The 16,106-nt window shown below is 38.2% G+C and overlaps 1 protein-coding gene across 2 annotated transcripts; it reads left to right on the top strand.

Annotated features, from left to right (window-relative positions):
• The first annotated feature begins 559 nt into the window (after window positions 1–559).
• LOC129241848 (uncharacterized) lies at window positions 560–14,911 on the top strand. 2 transcript variants are annotated; one of them, XM_054878380.1, is made up of 10 exons: window positions 563–981; window positions 1,062–1,419; window positions 1,509–1,910; window positions 6,043–6,411; window positions 6,482–6,835; window positions 8,509–8,847; window positions 9,020–9,167; window positions 9,254–9,366; window positions 11,325–11,529; window positions 13,872–14,911. In XM_054878380.1, exons 1-10 carry the CDS (start codon window positions 766–768, stop codon window positions 14,425–14,427), a joined length of 3,060 nt encoding a protein of 1,019 aa, XP_054734355.1. In that variant the 5' UTR covers window positions 563–765; the 3' UTR covers window positions 14,428–14,911. The 2 variants fall into 2 exon arrangements, with proteins under 2 accessions (XP_054734356.1, XP_054734355.1); XM_054878381.1 differs by lacking the exon at window positions 13,872–14,911 and having other exon boundaries at window positions 560–981; window positions 9,006–9,167; window positions 11,325–11,418.
• Window positions 14,912–16,106: the final 1,195 nt, after the last annotated feature.

Here is a 16,106-nt window from a genome sequence, read left to right as displayed (position 1 = left end):
AACATGTCAATTTCCACTATCCACGGTTTACGACAGAAAGTGCAACCGACATAGTTGGCTATATGAGAGATGGATCTGAAGAAAAGTGGAAAGAAGTAGCTACAGTCGTTACAAGAACTCAAAGAGAGCTAAGATGCATTGAGCTAGTAGATATTGATGAAGCTATATATGAGGTGTACCTTTAGCAAGTAGTATATATCGTGCGTGCCATCTATGTGACGGTATCTATGAAAGAGTCCCTCTTCGTTAATAAAAAAAAAAACAAAAAATACATAGATGTGTATGTAACCAACACCCCTATTGATTATTTTTTGTTACAACTTTGATTCCGGCAATTGTCTTCTGTCTGCTTTCACTAATACCCCTTTAAAAGGTCTTTAGCAACACTTTAAGGCACATCGCACGCACTAGCCATTTACTTTCATAAGCACAACAACCCCACAACTGAGCAAAATTTTCATTTTATTTTCTTTAAATCTACGCTGTCCACCGCTCGCTGTCCAGCACTTTTAAGGTTTCAATTGATCTGCGGAAAAACAAGCTTTTATTAGATTTGCTGAGGCGCTAGTTGCAGTAGCTCGGACATTTTCAAACGTGCAACATGCGTACACCGATAGGCGCGTGGAAAAATCTAAATAAAAAACACTAATTAAATAAACCATTCGCAAGGACCCGCATTAATCAATCCTATACGATTAATTTCGTTTTTTTTTTTTGGTTTTTTGTATTTAAATATTTGTATTGTGCTAAGCTAAAATCAAGGAGATGCACACAAATACTAACCTAACAGCATCGAGTGTGTCCTTTGCATTTACCACGCTGCTATTAATTACATGTGTATTAGTGTACGCGAACGGTTATCCTTCCAACACTTTTCGCGATCTCGACATCTGCAATCATTGGAATGGACGTCGACATTTTCTGGAATTGGGCGAACGAGGAGATTTGCATGCACGCAATGTCACGACATCCGCTTTCCGAGTGTGTAAAACTGCTCCATTCCGCCCGAAATATTGCTTATGGGTTCTTTTTTTTAAATTTATTTCTCCTCAATCTCTTAGAGCACTCTCTTCTCACCCACAAATCCTAGTCAAATGAAAAATCGCAGCAGCACAGATATCTGGTATCAATGTAACTTGGAGCTTGTGACCTGCGCTGAGTGCGTCATACGCATAACATTCACTCACGTAAACTTCTCTAAGACATGCGAGCGCATTGCTAACTCGGGCATTGGAAAATCCTCACTTTGTCCTTGCGAACACATTCAATTCTCAGAGCCGCCCTACGATACAACCATATCCGGACAAGAGTTTTGTGGTGATGGCAAAGTGTTTCGCAGTAAAACGCGCACGCTGTTGCTGAAATTTTTCTATCGTGCCACCAACAGTCATGTCTTTTCGCTGCAGTATTTCTCGGAAAGTATGTGCATTTTACACTTGCCTTCTTAGGCCCATTCGTTCATATTAAAACATAGTTTTATATACATACATACATATAATTCATCACAGGAAATGTTAAAATTGTAAGCGGCTCGCCGAGACAAGCTATAATCAGCAACTATTCCAAAAACGAGCCGCACATCATCTCAACACCCTATTTCCCAATGCCATATCCTCGAGATTATGGCATCGAACATATACTAACCTGCGAATCGGAAAACTGTCAGGTACGACTGGATTTTACTGATTTTCAGCTGGGCCTCACTTCAACATTAGAAATATTCGATTCGAATGGCCAAATGTTGGATTCTTATACGGGTGAACATTTTCGACCGCCCATCACAATTAGCAATGGTAAATCACTATTGTTGCAGTTTCGTGGTAACGGTAATACCGGTGTTGGATTTCGTGCCGAGATTTCATTTGTCTCATCTAAGCAACTGAAGGGAGATCGATTGGTGCCGTATACGGGTAAGTTACAGTGGAAGTCAGAGTGATGATTTGTACATACTGTAGGTCTCAAAAAAGCTGTCGTCGTTCGTATAGCATAACACATAGAGGGTTTACTAAGTAAAAATATTGGCCCTTATTATGAGCAACATTCGATCTTCGACTATAGTCGAAAGTGCTGATCGAACGAATTTTCATTTGGTATTATGGTGCTCATTCGTTGAAGAATAGGACTATTGTGAATTTCGATCGCTCGACGCATTTACAATAGATAATTTTTCTCAGCTGATACAGCAAATCAATATAAAAGAAAAACCGATTGTGTTGAAATTCTTTGCTAACAACATTTTTAAAAGTTAAAAAAAGTATTTTTTGTGAAAATGAGTACAACGGAGTTGTGGTTCGATCGGTCGATGAAAGATTAGTGGAACTAGCTAGATGTAGAAAACAGCTGAGGGGCACATCCAACCCCCTTCAAATGGCTTCCACTGAGTAAGTTTAGTATTTTCAAAATGTGTTGATTTACTTAATATTACAGAAATTTTCTTACAGTTTTTTAAAGAACTTTAGATTGTCTAAAGAGGCGTTTATGAACGTACTGTCCAGTACAGAAAACCAGTTGCAGCAGTGCACCCGAGCCAAGAGCTCTTCACTATTCTCCAAGACAAGCAACACAAATTATTAATGTGTGTGCAGCTTTGCACAACATTTGCTTGTTTTATAATGTTCAACTTCCAGATGAAGAGTTCAATTCTTAGAATATTATAGAAAAATCTAAAAAGTATTAAATAGAAACCTTTACGCCACAGTTTCTGTTTTATTTTTGTTATAAATTTTCTTTATTCAATTATTCGTCATTCGAAAAAAATATGTATTTCAGTTCCTCTACGTATTTCAGCCCATACCTGCCAAGGGAAAATAAAAATGTATTTCTATAAACATCACAAAAAAAAAACTATTATTAACCTTAATCCATTTTGCTGCCGTCTAACTGGTGGTCCCAAGCAATTCAGCTCCGTTGTAAATTCCTCCCATTTTTTTGCAACTAGCCTTTCTCAGCAACTAGCCTTTCTCAAAAAAAAAAAAAAAACATTACTAACCTTAATCCATTTTGCTGCCGTTCTAACTGGTGGTCCCAAGCAATTCAGCTCCGTTGTAAATTCCTCCCATTTTTTTGCTGCTTGAACTTTGGTGCAAATCCCTTTTGCGAATTGTGGATTCTCTTCCATTAATGAAACTAGCATTTCTAATTGCTGTTTGGTACTCACGACTTTCGACCTGCATAAAACTAACAAAATTATATATTTATTATTTGGTTACTATAAAACCATAAAGAATCGCAAACAACTTACATTTTAACAAGTTTTCCCACAATACGCTCGATACAATCGAAAGCAAAATTGCATTCGACTCTAAATTCGGTATACAACGAAAATTTCGACAGCGCTGCACCGCTCATAATACCAAATTGACATTCGATCTTCGACAACCAACGAATATCGAAGATCGAATGCAGCTCATAATAGGGGCCATTAATTTATTTAAGTGTTTACAGCTCGAATTACAGGTTTAGTATTTGCCGCGCTCTTTTAACACAAATATAAAATTCAACTGAAACACGAAATTAAAAAACAGATGTGATCCTATTCAATGTGTGAGGGCATATACCGCATAAATAGCTGATTTAAATATGTTTTTATTATTTCAATATTTTGTCGGTTTTCATTGCCGTTCTATTAAATCCTTCTCAATTGTCCATTCTCTTTGTCATCGAGTTTTTTTTTCTTTATTTATCGAATTTTCTTGTAGAGGGTTTTCCAATAGCAGGTGTTATTTTGAATAGCCCGCTATTTCGGTAGATGTCACTTTTGAACAAGTAGAAACTACGCATACAAATTCTTCAGCGTAGAAAGTTCCTAGAATTCACTTGAATTCCTTACTACCAAATCGAGCATAGCCCCGGACTTGGCAATCATAAAGTCTATTTGTTTAGAAAATGACATTTTTTATGTAAACTGGACCCGAAGTCATTCTTTTCATAAATTTTTGTCAGGGTTGCAGTGCCCAGATTGTAATGGAAATTAATCGCAACCTTGCGTCTACTGAAGGACAAATAATGGCATTTACCAGCATTAGGCGGCAAGAAATTATCTTTCCATCTTGTTAAGTCCTCTTCAAGCCTCATGCGGTCAGGACGTCACGGGTGGAAATTTTTTAAGTTGCGATGTCAAAACAAACGTCTGGAATATAGTTTACCAAGGTTTGGAAAAATATTGGGCCGAGATGGCTACCTTGCGGTACACCTGAGGTAGCCTTGACGGCTTCATATTTTATATTGTTTAAACGAACGAAATGAGTACAATCCGTGAGATAAGATGCAAACCACTTAGGTAAGCTAGAGTGAAGACCAACTGAACTCAGCTATTTATATAGGATACTAAAGGGATTTCCAATAACACGCTTTCCGATACACGCTTAAACAACGCATTGAAATTATTAAAATTCGCTATAAAAATGGTGAAAATTTGGCAGAGACGGTTCGTAAAACTCGAACATTTTTGGGTCATCGTGAAGCACCTTGTCGGACCGCAATACAGAAATTGGTGAAAATTGGTCGCTCAAGAGCAGCCGAAAATATTGCTGTTGCAACCGAAAGTGTTGAAAAAACCCAGGTTTGTCCATTCCTCGTTGTTCTTTGGAATTAGGCATTCCACAAACTTCATTACACCGTATTTTGCATAGAGATTTGGGTCTTAGAGCTTATAAAGCCCAGTTAACACAAGAACTCAAGCCGGTCGATCATCAACAACGTCGTGTCTTTGCTGATTGGGTCATTGAAATGCATGAAAATGATCCGGAATTCCATCGAAAACTCATCTTGAGTGATGGGCCCATTTCCACCTCGGTGGCTTCGTCAACAAATTGTCTGATCTGGGGCTCAGAAAATCCAAGAGTTATTGTTGAAAAGCCTCTCTATCCTCAACGTGTGACTGTTTGGTGCGGTTTATGGTCTTGAAAATGAAACTGGATCAACAGTTACGGTGAGTAGATTGCGCTATCGAGAGATGATTAATGATTTTTTATGGCCGGAATTGGATGGTATTGATCTGAACAACGTTTATTCTCAACAAGACGGCGCTACGTGCCACACAAGCAACGAAACCATTGATATTTTACGGGAATAACACTTCTTATTGGAAAACGCTTAATAAAAAACTAAAAATAAGTTTAGAAATCTTAAATCGGATGTGAATATGATGGCAGTGAATGAATGGTTAGAGCCGGAAACACCTAGTTTCTAGTTCCCCCTAAAGCTTCCGTTATCCCTCATGTCGATTGTGAAAGATTGTTTTTTTCGGGTGTGATGGAATTGGATGGAGGAAGTTGAAAAGGACGGGCTTCCGGTCTCCGATTCTTAGTAGCTGAGAACCGAAAAGTCATAATTTCCAGTCCCCCTTAAAGCTTCCGTTATCCCTCGCGACGATAGAGTGCAATTCTTTTTCATGTATTGCTACCATGAAACCGCTATTCATAAAAACCATTTGACGTTCGAAGTCGGCTTGAAACTGTAGATCCCTCCATTTGTGAAACAAAATCAAGACGCACGCCACAAATAGGAGGAGCTCGGCCAAACACCTAAAAAGGGTGGAAGCGTCAATTATATATATTTAGATTGCACTCTCTGAAGTTTTTCGCTATTTGAAGGCGTAGCAGTTCTCCATATCGAGTTAACTAAATTTTCCGTCAAACTTCTGGATATCTGATTCCACTGCACCTTCCAGTTCTTTACTAGTTCCAGTTCTTATGTATTACGAATCCACAATTTTCTGCTCCAAAAAGGTTCATGTACGAGGTTTGTTCAAAAATGAGGTGGCTTTTCATACATATTTCATATATTAGTATGTAAAGTACATTCGATTTTCTATTATGTTGGTGCACATGTCCCCACCATAGGCTTATTAGTTCTGTTCGTTATACAATAATTTCTTAAACGACGATGATACTCGTAGTTGTTTTAATGCGCTCCTAAGGAGCAAAGAAAATGTTCATAATACGCGATATGTACGGCTAAATGTACATCTATTTAGCCCGCCTCACCAACTCACATTTCCGCATTGCACATTATTTGGGTTTTTTTCTTTCTTCTCTATAGATTGTGGCGGCATGGTGTCCGGACCTGGAGGCGCAATCACTATGATGAATATGATTGAAAATAGCACCGATGTCAGATTTTACGACTGCATATGGATAATTAAGCCAGGCAACAATTACATGATGATGAAGACACACCTATCATTGCGCGTTGAAGAATTCCATGGCATGGCTTCACGCTCGGATCTAACCATACGTCAAGGTACAACATCAGATGCTGCTGAAATAGAGAGTGTTGTCTGGCCCAATAATGGTATGAGTAAAGAGAGTCACATTGTGCCGGTGCTAACGGGCTACTACATACGTCTGCGCGGCGTCTTTGGCATGTCATCGAAATTGGCCATTTCCTACAGTGTATTCAACTACTTAAGTAAATACATATATTCTTCACATACATAATATTATATATACGTGCCTTAATGGTTTAATATTTCACTTAGATTGTTATATTGGTTCTGAATTCCTGTGCGGTAACAATCATTGCATATCCATAAGGCTACACTGTGACGGTTTCGATCACTGTGGCGACGGCACTGATGAACCAGAATCGTGCGAAGAGGATTGGGCCCATTTACAAAACGACCGTCGCTGGTATTCACATAAGCCGAATTATTATTTCCCAAAAATAGAACAGTATCCAGACTTAAAAACAGCAACTGGGATCTTCATAATAAGTACATTGGGCATTTTCGCCGTACTAACGGGTTGGATGGTCATATTGTATCGGATGGGTGTGAGAGCTCGCCATCAACGCGAGCTGCAAAATCACCTGCAAACCATTAGTGAGCTATTAGGTAAGGAAACACAATTTTTTAGCCATTTGGAAATATCTGTGGTGGCAAGTAAAAACCGGTTAAATTGGACCTTACTAGCCGATAAACTTTTTCCAACTTTAAAGTGCTCTTTAACTCGATTCGTTTTTTCAACTGCCCAGCAAAGATAAATTTGCTGGTTTCGAAACTGCGACAAGGAAATAAAAAATTGCAATTTTATTCAATTATTTTCAAGGGTGTTAATGCCGGGGAACGATACGAACTATTATTTATTTTCATCGTTTAATTAATTTCACTTCACTTCAGTGTGAGAAAACGTAAATTATATTTATCGGCATGATGAGCGAGTTTTAAAATTAAAGGTTAGTTGAGAAAGCTGCTCTATGTAAGTCGAAAATCCGGAAATAAGATTTATATATATTCTACATAAGAAAATATGTTAAGCCAAGTCGTTTTCTTTTTAATAAAAAATAAAAGAAATTATCAATGAGGTAGCGATTTTATGTAAATATAATATACGTTTTTGTTGAAATATGATAAACCATAAAACCATTCTTTCTTAAGTCGACTTAGACGTTTATGCTGGTGGATTTGGGCTGAGTGAAAACGGGCATAATCGACCCCCGCTCAGTAATTCTTAGAAATCTTCAATTCGATACTTCCATGAAACCGAAGTGTATTTGAAGATCAAATTATTTTAAGAATTCCGAACGATACGCATTCTTAGAGCGTCTGCAGACAATATCACTCGAATACCGTTAGTTCGACAGTGAACACACGAACAAACCGACGTATTTATACACATATTTACAAATCAGGAAACGTACACTTAAGCAGCCTGATAGGAAAAAAAAATACCAGTGTAACGGTTAGACGCGATAGAAGTGAAACCTTCCGTAAAACAAACTGAGAGAGAATGAGACGAAAGCAGCATTAGGAGCGGGATAATTATAGGTTGATTATATTTTTTTCTGTCGATATTCACGACACTTTTCTGCATTATTTCTCGGCATAATTGCGGTAAATATTTAAAAATGAAAATATTTACGAATATAAAAATAAAAATACGGACGCAATACAGCACACGCGGTTGCTATTATGAGCGTCGTAACGCGTATAATACACACAGATACCATACACAACCAACAAACTACCTTGTCAATACATTTTGTAATAAACCTTTTGAGAATTACACGCTCACAAAAATTAATGTACGAAATATTTATACCGATTCACTTAAACTGACTTTCAGTATCTAAACCAAAAATAGAAAAGCCAAAAACCTGTTTTCAATAAATAATCAGAAATGTCCTACAATGCAAATTTCAAAAAAAAAAAAATTTTTTTTTCTTGTGTTTCGAACCAAGAATTTTGGATCAGAAGCTCACATTGCTAGCCGCTCGGCTATCGCGCCATGCTGTCGGCGCTGGCCTAAAAGTTATTTAGTTCGTCGCTACGTTTATATCAACATATAATATAACACTTCGTAGCCAAGAGGGTCGCTTTTTCTCAAATCACTTCCAACGATTCTAAAGAAGTTTTCACTTCAAAAACCTCACTGTGCCGGTCTTGTCTGAACTGGTCCATTCGAGTCGCAACGATATTTTATTATTTTTGCAAACATTAACTAAAGCTAATTTATTTATTTATATTAAAAAATTAACATTTCGGCTACCACAATTCTCTATCTTCAGATCGGCAGGAGGAAATGACGCCAGACGAACCGCCCAGTTACGAAGCACCACCCGACTACGAAGAGGTCATTAAGGTGGGCATGGAGCAGGAGATTCGTGACGTGACGCGCCAACGCCAGCGTCAACGTCGCCACCATCATCATCCTGAACGATGTTGCGGCCACGCCACATGTGTAATACCTCACACACATAATTGCGATCGTCCAACCACATCGGCGGCAGCTGCGGCTCTTACGCTTAGCGGCACTGTTGCCACAGATGCTGTAGGAGCTGCAGTGCCAGATTTGGAAATACGCAATGAACTAACCAATCGTGTGCTAATGGCCACCGTAGCTTGTGGTAATCCTTCTTATTTTCTATAACAATTCAAAGCACAGAGAAAATTAAACATATTGACCATCCTTCTCATTATTCCATATTTTCCTGTCATATCCAAAAAGCTTTTCAGAAGCTAATATTTTTTTATTTAATATCACGTTCTATTTATTATCATTAAGAATCACGTTTACAGGCGCTGCAGGCGCGTCAGAGCCGGGCACTGCTACGCAGGGATGCTGCTGCTGTCAATCCATGGGGGTTCCAACGGGCCCGACATCGCTTCCCGTTGGGTGTGAACTATCCCCAACCGTTGGCGAACAACCGGAGGCCACAGCAAGCTCGTAAGTTCAAACGAATGCTTTGGTATTGGTTAAAGGACAAAGTGATCATATTTACCAATGCATTTTTATACCTTAATTCAATACAGTCCCGGAACGCCGAGTCAACTTGAGGAACGAAGTGACGAATTTCGAGATGACTCCCTCAATATATCGCTCACTCTAGGCATCCCACAAACAACAATAGCTCTCAGCGAAAATAGTAAGCTTTTAATGCAATCCTTTTATGGCTTATCGATTTGTAGGGGTATCAAAGCTTTTCTAGACTAATCAAGTTGGTTTACTAGTCAAGTTACCAAAGTAGTTAGCGAAAGTGTTATTTTCATTAGAAATTATTGAAGCTTCCTACTAAATCGTGTACATATTTCGTTTCACACACGAAGGTTATAAACTTTCTTTGAGATTTTTCACTGTCAAGATAAAACTTCGTGGGATCTGTGAAAATTGGGCTGCAAATTGTGATGGTGATTTTCATATTACCGAATTAAATAAATAGTTGGCAAGTACACTCTGTCAAAAAAAAAAACTCGGGAATTGTTCATTCAAAATTTTTTTTTGTCTAAATTTTTTTTTGCTGGAAAGTTGGTACAACTGTCCTCTATAGTGTCGCAGATTAATTTGACAGAGTTTCTGTTTTTGGCGTTTATTTATATCATTCAACCACAGGTGTGCTCGGAAATTTTCACTACGGATAAACAAATCGAACAAAGAATTTGTCTTAAATTTTGTGTTTTGATCGAGATGTCGTGTGCCGAATCGTTGAAAATGTTGCAGAAAGCCTATGACGAAGGTGCTTTATCAAAAATATGGGTACAAGTGGTATAAGGCTTTTGCAGAGGGCCGAGAAGCCATGGAAGATTTGCCCCGATCTGGTCGTCCATCAACGTCTTCAACGGATGAAAACGTTAACAAAGTCAAGGATATGGTGCTGGAAAACCATCATTTAATTTTGAGGGAGGTAGCTCGTGAACCTAGCATGCGTCACGAATCAATTCGCAACATTTTACACCATCAATTGGGCATGAGACGCGTGGCTGCTCAACTCGCTCCAAGAGAGTTCAATTCCTTTCCAAAAATTCATCGGAAGAAAGTGCTTGAAGACAGGCTTGAGCAAGTGGATTCGGGCACAACGTTTACCCAGCACATCATAACATGTGATGAGACGTGAGTATACGAGTTTGACATGCAAACCAGTCAACAGGCGGCTGAATGGCGCTATCCACATGAGCCGAAACCCAAAAAACCCCGTCAAAGTCGGTCGAAAGTGAAAGTCGTGCTACTCGTTTTCCTTGATTATCACTGTGTTGTGCACTCGGAATCTCGGAATTCGCTCCAAATGGTTCTACGGTAAATAAAGGATATTATTTGGAAGTTATGCGACGTTTGAGAGAGAATGATGTGCGTAGGAAACGGCCCAATTTGTGGAAAGAAAACGCATGGATCTTGCACCATGATAACGCACCCTCTCACAAGGCTCATATTATGAACACCTGTTTGACCAAAAACTCGACAAATATCATCGAACAACCACCGTATTCACCGGATTTAACCTCTTGTGACTTTTTTTCTTTCCCAACATTTAAGTTGCCACTCCGCTTTGAGTCGGTAAAGGCCATTAAGGAGAATTCGAATGGAGCCTATTTTGAAGGTGACAAAATATATTTTGATGGTTAAATAATTTTTTTCGTTTTATTGAACAATTCCCGGTATTTTTTGAGGAAATGTATAAAGCTTCTCTCTTCCATTAGTCAAAAACGGACTGTTACTCTTTTCATTGCAAATATGTGTGCGAAAAGAGAGTGTTCTAAAGATTGTTATAAAACAATTTGTATTTAAATCTCAAGGACTTGGTTAACTTTTGCTAAACATTTACTATTTCTTTTGCTATACTTTTACATTTTTAACTTTTTTTTTTTAAAGTTATTGTTAAAATATGTGTGTTTTTTTCTTAATTTAACTTCTTCCAACTACTTCATACAGATAACTGAAAAATTATATTTTTTGACAGTAGAAAAATCTAAATCATTTTCGAATCTTTTCAAAAACGTTATTTTAATGCCTGTAAAAGCTCCGGTAGTTATGAATTATTTATGTATATTTAAAATATTTAAATAGCTTCCACACATTTTCAAACGAAAAACTCTTTGTATTTATATCCAGATTCAAATCTTTCATCGCGCCCCAAGAGCACAACTAATTACAGCGAGCAAACATATTTGAAACGTTCTTGGATTGTCGTGAGTAACGGCACACATGACTATAAGGTTCAACGTTTGCGTCATACCTTTTCAGTGCCAGAATCATTCCCCATTGATGCCTATTACCCAGACGGGCTGAGTTACGGTACCAACCTACCACATGACCGGTAAGTAGATTTATCACCACCTGCGGTACAGTCTCAAAGTATTGCTTATCAAATTGTATAATGACAGTCATTCTAACCTAACTCGGTGTATATGTATGTACCCATCTAAAAGCAAGCCACAGATAGCCAGCGAAACCTCTAATTTCACATTGCACGGAGAATTTACCTCAAAGGTTGCCTATCTCACCAGCTATACATTCTCGGGATAATCTCCTACCCATATACGTTTGATAGCGAAATATTCTAATGCGAGGGAAATCAGGCATCCTCTGACTAATTTCACACACACACACATATCAGTTATCCTAATGGCTTAGTTACAACGTAGCTATCAGAATAAATATTTATTAGGAGTGGGATTATTTTCGAATAATATTCGAATAAACATTATTCGAATAAAACGAATAATACTATTCGTTTCAAATAATTCGATAGTGAGGTGGTATTCGAATAGTGATGTATTCGAATAGTAAGGTATTTGAATAGTGAGGTGGTATTCGAATAGTAAGGTATTCGAATAGTGAGGTATTCGAATAGCATTATTCGAATAAACGAATAAAAAATTCGAATAAATATTATATTATTCGAATTACGAATACCTGTCGAATAAAAGATTTTATTATTCGAATTTTATTTATTATTCGAATAGTCCCACCACTAATATTTATCTCAATGAAAGGTGTGAGTTGGCAATCGATTGCCTCGACACGTTGTTTTTAAAATACTGCCATGTTCCGGGCACTTAAAATCTGCGTATTAACGTTTCCGTGACTCGCAGATATAGCTTTTGAACAGGTTTTCTCGCAAATTCTACGTTCGAGAGAAAGACGTATCTACAGTTTCACATAAATGCAATCAAAAATTCAACCTTTTTGCATAAGTAAAAAAGGGCATCTGAATTTGTTTAAAATAGTCGCTTTGATTTGCTCAAAAAACATACATTGGACAGACCAAGTAACAACGCGCTTTGTTTTATTTCTCGGTTTGACTTCGAAAGCAGATGCACACATCTTAAAGCGAGACGACAATATACTGATCAGTTAGTTGAAATTTTTAAGAATTCCGCTATTAGTCGGCGGCACAGGAAGGTTATCTATGACAGGAAGTATACTCAATGGTATTCCCCAAAAAATGAATGACACATCATTCATTCCACAAGAAAGAAAGAGAGGACGATTGGCTTTAAATTCTAATGGGACACGCGAGAGTTCTTGCTTACATTTGGTGTGTAAGTTTCTCTCACAGGCTTCCGAGCCCTGAGAATGTAGCCTTTGCATATACAATCTGTCTAATAGAGGTATCATGACTGCCATAACCTGGAGACTATTTGAGCAATTCGATTCGAACAAAGCGTATTGTGCGGGCTTGTAATATTTATTATACGCAATGTACTCAATAAAATGTAGAGTCACCACCATTAGCTATAATGGCTTCACATCTTCGCGGCCTATTTTATCTTAATTTCTGTGCAAATTGTGGAGGTAATCACCTCCAAATCAGCCGAATTTGTCTTGATAACTGTTTGACCATTCATATTTGTTTTTCTTAGAGTGTTTTCTTAACTATTGCCCAAATATTTTCAATAGACGTGTCATCAGAAGACTGTGAAGGACAATCCAACATTTTAATCTCATTTTGTTGTTTCCACTTTACAAACTTTCGGCTTCGTTGTCTTCTTATAAAATCAAGTCCGGGAAGTCGTCAACGTTTTTACCTTCGGTACCATTGCACACTTTTGTGTACATAGGAAAGCTGCTTCAAATCGTTTTTCTAAATTTCTCACAAGGTTAACCAATTGCACAACGCGTATTACGAAAAGGATACACTTAGCAGCATTTAAATCTTTACAGGCTTTTGTAGCCCAGTGGATTTTCTTCTCTCAGCAGTCTAAGACATAGCTCGCCAAATATTGAGACTCGCACAGATAAAATGCCACATAATATAACGGGTCACTGCGCTATTGGCACCCTAGCCAGTAGAATGGGTGTACCTCACAATGCCATCGGCAGGAGCTGTGGAGATGAAGAAGAAATTGAGTTCTACAACTCCTCCTCTGTGAATGTCCTGCACAGCAAAGAGGCCGGTCCAAATATCTTGGCGATTATTTCTTCGAATACCTAGGAAATATGCAAAATGTCTCTCTGGAGGCACTAGTTCGTAAAAAGTTCTAAGTGGTTCAGGGAACTTAGTCAGAGGATGGAAATCAAATGCAGTTATCACAATGGGCTTTAAGGCTACCGAGAGTGCCTTAGACACGCAACCTTCCTGAATATTTTATATTAGTATGATATCTTATAAGTACAGTTCAAACCATCTTTCACATACTCGACTTGTCATTGCAGGCAAATTTTCCTTAGCAACGCCAGCAATTTTGGTTCGGAGTTATCACGAGATCCTTCCGCGCACTGCATCAGCACACGTCGACTCCAACAACAACAATTTCAGCCGACGTCAACTCAGCAGCAGCGCAACGCTATTTTGCATCTATACGATGACTGTTCAGCTAACCACAACTCTACTGATGTCAATGTTGCATCCACATCCCACAATCAAACACACCAGAATCGATCAGCTGATTCTGGCAATTTGCGAGAACGATTGCTGCGCATCGAAACAGATAGCGACTGTGAGCATGACGTATCGTGTTTTGGGGTGGTAAGCAATCGTAAACATGCACGGCGTAACCATGCAAGACGTCATGTGCGTAGCAAATCCTTCACCAACAACCGACAGCATCATCATCCACTGATCGGTGGTGCTGGTGTAATGAGACGCAGCTCCTCGGCCGATTTGCTGTTTCATTTAACTCCAGGTACTTCACCCATCCAGGAGTACAATAACTCAGATGTTAATGAACAGCAGCATCGAAAGCACGATGAGTTGATCTTTTTGATTTAAAATAAACAAGGAAATTTGAGAGCCAGGTTGTGAAAGTAAGGTTGGGAAGTTGATGTAAATTATTTAAAAGCGAAAAGGGGACTAACTCAAGATTTTTGTTCGCGTTCTATATAAGTAGAATGTGTTAAATTTTTTTTAATATGATTTAGTTACTAATTTTAAAACACGAAACATTTTCAATTAATCCAATTGTCATATCTACTATAAACTCTGTGTGGTATTTATTTACTCGTATCTACATATACATATATTCTTTTTATTCTAAATGCTCATCATTGTACCTTAAACAACTCCAATTATGTATTTAAAGGAAATATTAATGAAATGTATACTTCAATTATGAAATACATACATATGTATATGAAATATATTTATACTTGTATATGAAAATCAAAATCAAATCGTGCAATAATCAACTGGAAAATCGAACCTGCAAACTGCGATGTTTTTTAAAAATATATACGAGTATGTACATTCAATAGTAGTTTTCGCGTATCTTTTCACCGATTTTTTTGTGCCAATTATATTACTGCCGACGACATAAAGTACGTCTGATTCCTTTCTACAGGGTGGCTGATGAAAGCCGCTACCAAAAAAAAATTGAACTTTTTTTCTTTTTAAGTTATCTGTTCCATTTTTGTTTTAATTTGCAGATTGATCTTTAAAATTTATTAAAATGGATAACTGGGACACGCAAACAAGAATTTGGATAGTCCGCCGCTATCACGCACTGGAGTCCGTAGTTTTGGTACAGAGAGAGTACAGGCGGATGTTTGGCGGCGATCCCCCGAGCAGATGGCCCATAATGAGACTGGTGAATAATTTTGCTGAGCAAGGAACAGTCGCAAGAAGGCCTTATCATCGAAACCCACCAGTTCGGACGGAGGAAACGATCGCTGCTGTAGCTGCAGCTATACAAAGCAATCCAAGGGTTTCAACAAGAAGCTTATCTGCTCAACTTGGTGTCAGCCGACAGTCTTTGCAAACAATAATGCACAAAGATTTAGACTTATTTCCCTACAAAATTCAAATGGTTAACAAACTGAATGCAGCAGACTTGCCGATTCGCTTGGAATTTTGCCAGAAGATCCTGCAAATGGTGGAAGAAGACCAAAACATGTTGAACTGCCTTTTCATGTCTGATGAGGCCCATTTCGATTTAAACGGCAATGTGAACAAACAAAATTGTCGAATATGGAGTACTTCTAACCCACAGATACTCCACGAGACGGAATTGCATCCTCTTCGCGTGACAGTGTGGTGTGCGGTTTCTTCACGCTGTATTGTCGGGCCTTGTTTTTTTGAAGAAAATGGTCACACCGTTACGGTTACTGGAGACCGTTATTTGAAAATGCTGAAAGAATTTTTCTATCCAGAACTACGCCGAAAGAGAATTCCTTTCAACTCTGTGTGGTTTCAACAAGATGGGGCAACGTCTCACATAGCCCAGACTGTTATGACAGAGTTGCGACAAAAATTTCCCAATAAACTGATTTCAAGAAACTCCGAATTTCGTTGGCCCCCGAGGTCGCCTGACCTTACTGCACCTGACTTTTTCTTGTGGGGTTTATGTAAACAAGAAGTTTATAAAACAAAGCCAACAAATTTGGATTAACTAAAACAAAACATTCGGGCAACAATTGCGGCTATTCCTGTCGCAACGCTCAAAGCAGCAATGA

The sequence above is a fragment of the Anastrepha obliqua genome, chromosome 3 (assembly GCF_027943255.1).
Source record: "Anastrepha obliqua isolate idAnaObli1 chromosome 3, idAnaObli1_1.0, whole genome shotgun sequence".
In the NCBI taxonomy this organism is placed as follows: domain Eukaryota; kingdom Metazoa; phylum Arthropoda; class Insecta; order Diptera; family Tephritidae; genus Anastrepha; species Anastrepha obliqua.
The sequence above is the reverse complement of the archived record's forward strand: the minus strand, read 5'-3'. Positions and strand labels throughout refer to the sequence as shown.

Coding starts and splice junctions, on each gene's coding strand:
- LOC129241848 (XM_054878380.1), top strand. CDS start 766: ATGCACACAAATACTAACCTAACAGCATCGAGTGTGTCCTTTGCATTT. Junction 9,367..11,324: donor AATAGCTCTCAGCGAAAATA/GTAAGCTTTTAA, acceptor ATTTATATCCAG/ATTCAAATCTTTCATCGCGC. Junction 11,530..13,871: donor ACCAACCTACCACATGACCG/GTAAGTAGATTT, acceptor TTGTCATTGCAG/GCAAATTTTCCTTAGCAACG.